Raw genomic sequence first — 11,324 nt, 5'->3', positions numbered from 1 at the left:
GATGCTGGATCAGTATATTTTTTAAATTTGGATCCAGATTGGATTATATCTGTACTATTCACCACTTTAGCTTTATAAAGAGATATGTATCTGGGCCCTATTCTCCCTTTCTCCATTAGGTCATGCCAAAGCTATATCATGGCATCACTACTAGACACAGAATGTCAGATATGGACTGAGGGTAAGATGAGTAGCTTTTTTTTCTAAGTGGTTAGCAATTACAATAAATGTATACATTTATAATAAAGTCATGAAACATTTATATGAAAATAGTTTGTTAGTAGTTCACTTTTAAAGCCTTGCACAGAGCACAGAGCTTTGCCGAATGTCTGTAGTTATCGAATACAGATAATCCCCGAGTTACAATGGTTCGACTTACGATATTTTGATGTTACGATGTCGATAGTGATACGACAAAATTGTGTTGGACACGCAGCTGGGATGAGCTTATCTCTTCCTTGTGAGATGACCCACTCTCGTTAGCACTCGACGGAGTAAAGTTGTTTCAGTGTGTATTTCTATCTGTTTCAAACGGTTTCAAACAGCAATTTAAGTGATTAAAACATGTCTTCCAAATCCCCAAGTATGTCTAGTGCTGAAAGTGATAAAAAGAAGAGGAAAGCCATCAGTTTAGAGCAGAAAATGAAAATTATATATCAGCATGAAGCCGAAAAGGTTGTCATAGTCATAGTACCATCTTCAACTTACGATATTTTTGACTTAGAATGGAGTCGTTGTAGCATATTTTCATCGTAAGAGGGGACTTAACACCATTTGTATATATTGCAGTGAAATATCAAAAAGATAATCCAGTAGAGTTAAAATAGCAGCTGCTAATTTTAGGTACGACGATTTTTTTTTTGGAAGTTTATTAGTAATCTGTTGAAAGTAAACTCTTTGTGAACACTGTTTTATGTATGCAGAAAGGCTCAGCCAAAAAGTGAAAAAAGTGTATTATTATTTAATTATCATTATTTAATAAAATTATATTAAATTAATACTACTACTACTACTAATATATTCCATTACCTAAATCACATTAAAGTATTTTTAAACCTAAATTGACAATTAATGAATGTAGAATGTATACAACAGGCATACAACAGTCCATGCAAAATTAGGATTGAAAGACCTGGAGTTGGCCAACCTCTTTTTGATTAATTTCCTATTGCCATTAATAATGAGTGTTTGAATATAGACAGATCCACAATAAATTACATTAAGGGCTTGAGTTTTAAGAGATCTATTATATAAAAATTATTTAATGCATTTTCATGTAATCTAACAAAAATAATTTGCTTAGTAATAACATAATTTGTGGCTCAGTGTTCCCAGAAGTTTCATTCTGGTGAATCAACAGTAATAGTACTTAATTTTGTTAATTTTATAAATTTATATACATTTATAAGTAAATAGTTTAATAATCTATTCTGTAATATACATTACATTTATATTTTATTATTGAGCGATAGATGAGGCAAGAGAGTGGGAAGGACTTGACACACACTTCCAGAACAATGTAACAGTGTGGTCAGCAATACCGTGTGTGACCTCTAGGGGTGCATATATTACACAGTCACACAGATTTTGTCTTGAAAATGGACCCCATGGGGTCTTCAGAAAAAACCTCACTGGGCGTGTCTAGACACTGTTTGGAAGGTGCTTGTATGGCTTTGCTGGTGGGGACCTCAATTTAGGTGGGTCCCCATGAGTCAGTGTGCATTCAGGTTGAAGTCCTCACCGGGATAGGAGAACAAGAACACACACACACACACACACACACACACACACACACACACACACACACACACACACACACACACACACACAGAAATCCCTGGAGCCACCTATAGAGGGCAGCATTATCTCACAGTGTCTACTTTTTTTTCTGCTGAGTGAACTTCACTGCACGCTTCATGAAAACGAGGACAAGCTCAAGTCGGTGTGTCCTAGAAAGACCTTTTAGGCAGAGCCTGCACTGAAAATGCAACAGCTAGGCAACAGCACAACACCTGGGGGCATGTGGTGTCCTCAGCTTTAATATGGAGACCAAAGTGTTTAATAACACACATGTATCAGGTCTTCTTCCAGTTTGTTTTGCAGGTCTGGGCTGTTTCTGGACTTTTTAGGTCAAGTAATGAAAGGTGACCGACGAAAGTAATGCAAACAAACCCAAAAACTTTTACTATTCACATTACTGTGTTTTATTCTTCCATGGTAACAACCTGAGACTGTAATATGAATTAACGAACCAAAACAAACAAACAAACCAAACATGTACATGTGAACTGAGTCTCTTCATCTATAAATTTGAGCCTAGTTTGATCCAGTCGGCCCAAATCCCCCTTGAAGAAATGACAGAATAAAATGAGGAATTGAAAAAGAGAAATGAAGATGCCCTTGTCCCACACATGTGCCCTCGTGGAGGTGTTTGAGTGCCTTCTTCAGCCTTCATTTCCATACCTGCTTCCTCACACTCACAGCAGTGATTAATGACAAGGAGCAAACTTGATTATCACCAAAAGAGACCAGCTGTAACAAAGTCGGCCCGTTCTCCTCCAGACTCATCTCTTTCTGTTACCGCTCTCCATTTCAGAACACTAATGAACATGCCTCTGGATAGCATGAAAGGTGTGATTAAGCAAAAGGTACCTCCTTCAGGCTGACAATGGAGCTCGTTCATGAGGCAGATATTTATGCAGAGTGGCGCTCTCATGCTTTTGGAGAGCTGAAAAGGGAGATATTATAAAAAATGCTCTGGGTGTTACATAAAGGGATTTGGAACACTCGCAGAGAACCATTAGAGACATGGTGTCAGAATATAAATGCAAATCTTTTTTTATTTCTTTTTTTGCTTGTGGTAGGAAAAAGATCTAACTGAGCATATGGTATAGCAGTTAAAACAGTTTAGGGTCTATTGCACGGCTCAGTGTTCAAATAAAATGAAAGCAAGCACTAAACAGAGCACACTTCCTTTTGCCAAATACTACCTGGTAGCAGCAGTATTGATATTTAGCGTGGTGTAAGTTTCAATGATTTTTACACTCATTCAAAGGCCGTATTTAATATATTCATCTGTAGGGATATGCTTTCTCAGGTCCTTTCTCTTTACAGACTGCTCAAAAGCGTCATCAGCTCATTTCCCTCAACTCAATAGGAAATGGTACTGCACTGTTTTATAATACAGCTGCACAGATTTCTATTCAGTGTTTACTGAACCTTTGCATTATTCATCCACCTCAGCATAATTGCACCATTAATCTTGCACTAATAGCTCCTCAGGTACTGTTAAAATGTACATAATTATATTTGCAAAGCTCTGGTTTTATTTTGTTCGGTATTTATCTGCACAGCCTTTTTGTAAAGAAATATTATTATATTATTACATTTTACTTGTTTACTACATTATGGCTTATGTATTATTTGTATGCTGCTGTAGCAGCAAAATGATTTGATCACTTCTTTCCTGACGGTGCATTTTTATATCAACAAAGAAAGTCCTCTGACTCACTTTCAATAAGTGCTTTATCCTGGTCAGGGTTCAGGTGGATCCAGGGACTCTGAGCGTCTGACGGGAATTCATTCGGGATGAGATGCTGGTCACCAAAGATTAGTCCTTTTATAATAGAATATTTTAAAATTAAGATACACAACAGCTCTTGATGTTTAGGCAACATTTTATATAATGTATACATACAGGTGACAAAGGATAAAAAAACCAACAAACTGCAAGGTAGTTGAAGTTGTCTCTAAGGTGGCTTAAGGGTTTAGTCATTACAGTCTCTGGAACTGTACTGGAAGGTCGAATGGCATTCTTCCATAAACCTTTTTCAGGCAATTGGTGTTTTGATGATGGCAGTAGAGCTCGAGGTCCATCTCCTATAAGTGTGCAGTTAGGTTGATATCCGGTGACTGTGAAGACCACAGCATATGATTTATATCATTTTCATCACATCAAATTACTCCGAGACCTCATGCCTTGTGAATGGAGTGCTGTCATCCGGTTAGATGCCACTCTCATCGCAAATGAAATGTTCCCAATCTTAGGATAAACGTATTTAAAAGAACTCTGTATTGATTTACAGTGACCGTTTCCTCTATGAGAACAAGTGGAGCTGAACCATTTCAGAAAAAAGCTTCCTATAGTGTAACAGAGCCACTGATTTATTTTCCCCCATTTTTTTCTTTCATTTGCCTCCCATCTACACATAATAAGTATGACAATACACCAGTTTGTTGTGTGTATAATATATTTATTTCCCCACAAAAAAACTGAAAAGCGTGGAGAACCGTGTTGATCCCGAGGAGAAAACTGAAATTCAAAAACATTCCATTTGCACAGAAATTTGTACACGATTACATCCACTTACATTGAATTATCTCACTTTCATCTGTCAGGAAAAGAAAAACAAAACCAAACAATGTGCAAATAGCTTTCTGAAAACAGATTTGACTTAACAGTATGAAGGAAAAACAAATTAACACACACACACACACACACACACACATATACACACACACACACACACACACAACTTCTATATGAGCATCTCATTTTTTTTCATGGGACAATGGGGCCTGATGGGAACACAAAGCAGGTCGAGAGGTACATCTCTTTACACACAAAAGGGCAAAGGAAAAAAGACTCTATTTATTCAGCAGAGCAGGTTCAGTATAATAACCCCTAATGTATTTACACACAGATTTGTTCTGCTTTCTCTTTAGAGGATTCAAAAGCAGGCCAGCATTATCTTCAAGTAGCTACTCGACATTAATGAGAAACACTGTGGTTGAAGAGGGAAGGCAGGCAACAGAAAGTTTATAATCGACCAAAATTATAATGGGACAGCGTGCTGCCCATTTACCCATTATAATTCTGTGAGGCTTTATTTAACAGATGAGACCAATACACAGAAGGAGAATTTGTGCCAGCACTTCATTTACGGTTGACTTTAAGTGGTAAGTAAGTGGTTCCTTATCTAACATTTCTATTTATATGTAAATATATTTGAACTAACACCTTATTTTAGGCCTAATTCAAACAACACCAATCAAATCCTTGTTAGAATTTCTCTAAATAGTCAACAAAGTAAGACACTATTAATACAGTGTCTATAGTTATATATTTCATTCAGACATTCAGATCTAAACTGAATATTCAGCTGGTGTTATATTGAACAGGATTTTCTCTATAATAAACAGTTGCAGAAAAATAATTGTGTCTAATGCATAAGAGTTGATGTGCTTTTCCTATTAAATGAATACACTGGTGTTTTTGTTTAGTTTTTTGTTTTTAAATCGTCAGTCTGACATTTAGTTCATATCCTCCCACTAAGATCAAATAATCATTCATAGTCAGGTGGTTTTATTTTTGTTTTTTAAATATTGAAAGGCAGACAAAATGAATACGGTCAGCCTAATAATTTACAAAATATTATAAATCAGACCTGGGGGATTACTCAAAAATAGACATTAAATGCAGAGTGAACAGCTCACGCATCTTAATTCAGATGATTACTTAATCTTCGTAGTAACAAAAAATATCAGGAGGTATTTCTTCTATATGTACAATAATAGACATACAGTTTGTGCTGTTCACAGGATAACATACCATCATAACCTCATGATCACATCTTTATCCCGTCACAGCAGCTCTGAAGCCACTCCCAGGGATTACACTGGGTACTGAGACTCCAGTTTAATAAAGGCTCATTATTTTTGGTGTCAAACGTTTTACAAACTGATTTTGCATCATTTTGCATGATCATTTCTGATGTCAAGTTTAGATGAACCATGTGACAAAGATGTGTTTTTTTTACATTTTGACTTTGTGTTTTCTAAACAGGTTTATATTTCATATAATTATAACTGACTTCATAGTTCAGTGCAACTTGTACCTAAAGATGATGTTACATCAGACCAAACACACAGACTAATTTATGGTTGTTTAAATTCAGCCATGAAAATATAAATCTAAAATGTATGTCTACACAAAATCCTGTATAATACAATATGTGTGGAGGGTTTCTCTTAACATCATGTAGTCCTATAAACACAACATTGAGGCCAATTGTTACCACACGCCATATATATACATTTTTAATAAATTAATTAATTGGATTATTATAAATTATTGGATTAATAACAGTATCAGATATTATACCAAACAGATACAATGTGCTGTGCATAAAGAAAAAAAAAAGATTCTATGTATCACAGTGTAACAGCAACTTTGGGATGCACTACAAACTACTACTTTTAGCCGATTACATGTTATACGGCACATTAATTCCAGTGTGTTATCCTGAAAGCAAATCAGGTTGTGTTTGGAAATTGACGTGAGTGGGATAGGTGAAGAAACGGAGCGAGGCTGTTATGGCGTATCACGCACAAACTTTAGATGGAAAGCAGCGGAGAGAGACATTTGCGGAGTATCAATTTCACTGTGTTTCAGTAGCAGTAATCGATTTCTTCGTTGGCTAGAACAACAGCCGTTCTGCAGGGAATGTAAACCTGTGAAAAAAAAAACGGAGAGGAAAACAAAATAAGACTAAAGGCAAGAAATTTGTCCACCTCTGGGACAACATAGTGAAGTTTAAAGTGAGTCTGTAGCTATACACCTAGCATTTTAGGATCAGTTTGTGTTGTTAAATTTGATTGGTAACAAGATGTTGATTAATTCTCATTAACAGTGGCTTGGGCAATAGTGTCAGTTGTATTTAACTCATAGGTGTATATTAATTTACTAGGAATAATATGTTTAATTGTTACACTGACAACACATTTACAGAGACTTGGATTGAGAGGTCACGCTTTATAAGTGAAGGCAAATAAAATAATACCGAAATAATTCAGCGCAGCACGCTTACATCTCAAAGTGCTTCCCTAAATCCAACATACAGCAGCCATTTTTTTTCCCCCTTCAAGGGGTAGTTGCCATGAACCACAATAGATAAGTGCACTGTCATTTCTACTGAAGCTGCTCCAAATGGAGGCTGGGTGCTGTGCTTGATATAAAACACACACCATAAGAAAGCAGACCAAACCAAAGAGTAGATTTCAGTGGATGACCACTGTTTACTGATCTGTATGATTGCATCTTTATTTGTGATGTGACTGAGCATTTCAGCAGTAATGACAAAACCTAATTATTAATCGTAATAGCTATAATCTACCATCAAAAAACTTTTCCTGTTTAAAACAATACCGTTATATATCTTTACATCGATTCCACTGAATAAGATTTAAATATCAGGTTAATAACAATGATTCTGCTTATACCAACCCAATTGGGAAATCCTGTTTCTCATCATGTGTACATAAAAAATATAATCAGTATAATAAACATGAATATTTATTAAACAAGGGGGTCTCTAAATACTCGATTCTGATTTGCTAGAAGGTACAATTTCAAACTGTTAAATGGGTGGTTCCAGTCACTTTAATCACCTATAAACACCCGTTACCACCGTAACACGTGGTTACAGTTTCATACAGAGTGAGACCGCTGAAGTGGCACACAATCTCTCTCTCTCTCTCTCTCTCTCTCTCTCTCTCTCTCTCTCTCGTCCCTTTTTTCTCTCTAATAACCATTTAAATAAATGTAGTCGTATTTCTCTCCTGTGTATAATTTAGAGTGGGCAGAAATCTAAATCTAATAACCTGCATATTAAATATGAAGTTTTATCATTTCATTCAAATACTACACTGCAAACATCAATGACAGCTTTAACTGCCATTAACTAGGGGGAGTGGTAGCTTAGTGGTTAAGGTGCTGGGTTACTGATCGGAAGGTTGGGGGTTCAAGCCCCAGAATCGCCAAGCTGCCACTATTGGGCCCTTGTGCAAGGCCCCTAACCCTCTATACTCCAGGGGCACCGTATCATGGCTAACCCTGCGCTCTGATCCCAGCTTCTGAGCAAGCTGCGATACGCAAAGAACGAATTTCACTGTGAAATAATTTATATGTGACAAATAAAGGCTTTTCTCTTCTAACTCGTTCATGCTGTCAGCTGACCAAGTTATGCATTAAAATAGTGTAATGCGTCTATCAGCTGTGAATTAATTAAAAATCTCACATATGGCTCAGTCTTTCGTTTCCATGAAAACCTCCCATTCTAGTGTCAGATCATGGGACTATATATTAATATAAAGATACAATTTTGTGTTTGACATGGTGAAGGTTTCGGCAGAAATATGTCTATTTAACACTTAAAGAAGGAGTCTCTTGTGTCAGCCCTTTGTAATGCTCAGGGAGTTGTATTGTATATAAAATTCAATTTGATGTGCTCAATAATAAAACATTTTGAAAAGCTGTTGCACTAAAACGTGGAAATTCTGCTTTGAATTTGGAATTTTTGTTTTTTTTCCCCCTGTAATTGTGTGCTTCATTATTTTCTTGTTTACTTTTTTATGCAATGAAAGGTATAATATGACAGTCAAGACACTCCACGATGCGTAACTGATAAGTATATAAAACAGTTTTGAGAGGAAAGATGTTAAAAGAAATAAAAAACAATGTGTGTATTCCATCAATCATTATAACGGTTTTGTATTTTTTGGAAAAAGCTGCCAGCTGCTGGACAGAAAAACATCTTGAGCCTCCAGCAATGTGGAGAATTGTTGGTACTGCCTCAATATGACTTCTCTTTCAATCACAAAATGAGACAAAATGAGTGAAAGTCACAGTGTAGTTTGTGTTAACAGTTTAGGATCATCTTTTTCGCTCGCCCTGGTGGCGTTTCATTTCACGTTCGGTGCTCCTGTGAATTTTATTTCCAATGCTCTACATATGCAAGGTCTAATGTGGAAAATTATTGTTTGCTCTGCATGAGAACAGCTGTTTCAGGGTTTTTTTCCCCTGACAATGTGCAAATGTTCTCAATCAATTCCTATTCATGTAAATCAAATTCATCTATGCTTTAGATGAATAGTAATAGTAGCCTGTTACCTATGCAGCTAATTTGTACCACTATTACTGTATTCCCTGCTAGTCTGTCGACAGGCCAATCAGCATTGTCACATTCATCATGTGTTTGCAGAAGAACAGTAATTATCTGACTCAGTCTATGCGAACTTTCCAACAGATTTCCTATTTCTCTTTAATAGTGATCAGGGAAAGAGAACATTTGGGAAGCTTTGCACCTATTCCACGCTGTATTTACCACAATGACATCTGAAGTTCAGTCCAAAAATAGGCTTTGCCTCGGCTGGATGAGTCACTTGGGGTCTGACACCCTGTAATTCTCCTTTAATGCTATTCCAAGAGAATCACATGCACCTTCCTAGCCAGAATCCACTTAACATGCTAAGAAATGAACCCAGTTTGGTCGAACAACTCCCGCTGGAGTTAGAGCCGCAACACACCAGCACAATGTTGCATGTCACGCATTCCAATCTTGCCTATCCGTGAGCTTTCACTCTTTAAGACACCCGAGTTAACCAAGAGCATACACTGGCAAACACACAAAGTTGACTCCGTAGAGGCCAGAGGCACGTTTCAGTGCTTCTCTCCCCCACTGAAAGCCTGCTGGTTCCCCCCAATGCATCTGAGAGCGTTCACTGGGCTGAGAATGCTGGCACGGGCAAGGCGCCACGGGAGCTGAACGAGCCAGCACTGCAACACTGACAACAGACAGTGGTGACTAATTAAACCGATTCAGCGGGGAGAAGGGGAGCTGGAGCACTGCTGTTCAAAGAGAGAGAGAGAGAGAGTGAGAGAGAGAGAGAGAGAGAGAGAGAGAGAGAGAGAGAGAGAGAGAGAGAGAGAGAGAGAGAGAGAGAGAGAGAGATGAAGAATCGTTGCACCTGGCGAGACAAAAGCTACCACTGTGCAGGAACTATACAATGTCAACAACATTTATTTTCCAGGGCGGAACAAAACAATGGTGACAAATAGCAAATTAATTGGCAAACAAAGAACAACACATATCCCTAATGTTATTACTGCACGGCGTCATACAAATGTTAATTAATGTTTTGCCATGTTATGGAGTACGCTGCACTGTCAGGCTGGGGAATCTTAAAACACCACCTCCATATTGGCAATTCATGATGTGCCTGTCACAAGTTCAGAAATTCAAACCTGACACAACTGCAGCAATGTCACATCTATGTGTCGGATGTTAGCATGTTTCTTGGATAATCCGTTGGTGATACTGGCTCACATTGAATAATCAAATCATTCAGGAAATTTTCGGAAATGGAAATCGACTCATAAGACTTTGAATGATTTAAGAATTTGATTGTAATTTTATCTTGGTTTGTATACAGCATTTATCAATGGATATACACTCCAAATTTTTCATTTTTTTTAAATGAATGCATTTATCTGAGAAGGAAACTTCCTGAGACGATATGAGGAAGAAACCTTGAAAGCTTCATCTGGGTGGCAATTCAACAATAAATAAAGTATGATTATAAGTAAAGTGCCATACCATAAAGTTCCATATTAATAGAAAATGCAAGTTGACTTTTTAAGTTCTCTCATTAGGTTTACGCTTATTGATTTCCCACATTACCCACAATGCTGTTTGACTACAGAATGGCAGTGGAATGTAAGTAGTACCTAGCCTTCACTTCATCTCTACTTAGAGAGAGCAATTAAGCAACATTTCATTTCTTTAGTCTGTACAGATCTCTCACCTCCTCTGCTCAAACATGGTAACACCTTCAACTCCATTGTGCTCGCCATCGTATAGATCGTTAAATAGCTGAGATTAGTCTCTGCATTAAATTAACAAATTGACAGAACACTGCTGAAGAAAAGTGAGTGAGTGATTGAGGGAGTAAGTAAAGAAGTTCTTCTGAAGCTAACCAAGAAACCGAGAGGTTTTTTCTCCTATTACATACTGTACCATCTTGACCGAACTACAAATAAAAGCAGCAAAAACTATTACCTTCTCTCAGGAATAATGGAAATACACCCCCCCATTAAAAAAAAGAAAGAAACAGCAGTATTCAACAGCACCATAATCTCTAAATGTAAATAAAATAAAAAGGCATGGTTAATAAGTTTTAGGGCAAGATTCAGAACAGGTTTAAAAGTTTTAAGTACAAACTGGCAGTTAAAGGTTTCCCTATGAGAAATGGTTCTAGGTGACTATACAAGTCTGTCTCCTGTCCTCCCCGAGTAAAATGTACTCTTACCTAAAACAATTAAAATCATCCAAAGAAAAAAAAAAGTTTCTGACTTTTTCTTAATTAAAAAAAAAAAAAAAAAAAAAAAAAAAAAAAAAAAAAAAAGTCATCTCACATATTAACAACCTCAACTCAACTTTGAGTTCTGGCCAAACAATTTTCCCTTTGCAAAGCCTCTTCTAAGA

The 11,324-nt window shown here is 36.9% G+C and overlaps 1 protein-coding gene across 1 annotated transcript in view; it reads right to left on the bottom strand.

The window, feature by feature from the left end:
- Positions 1 to 4,232: 4,232 nt before the first annotated feature.
- Positions 4,233 to 11,324, bottom strand: part of gbe1b (glucan (1,4-alpha-), branching enzyme 1b) — a 119,827-nt gene continuing 112,735 nt past the window's right edge. The window contains exon 16 of the mRNA XM_083548386.1: positions 4,233 to 6,513. Coding sequence (XP_083404512.1) covers positions 6,451 to 6,513 — 63 coding nt within the window. The 3' untranslated portion in view covers positions 4,233 to 6,450. The remainder of the gene's footprint in view (positions 6,514 to 11,324) is intronic.

The sequence above is a fragment of the Silurus aristotelis genome (genome assembly GCF_946808225.1).
Source record: "Silurus aristotelis genome assembly, chromosome: 8".
Lineage (NCBI taxonomy): Eukaryota > Metazoa > Chordata > Actinopteri > Siluriformes > Siluridae > Silurus > Silurus aristotelis.
This window is presented reverse-complemented; position numbering and strand designations above follow the sequence as displayed.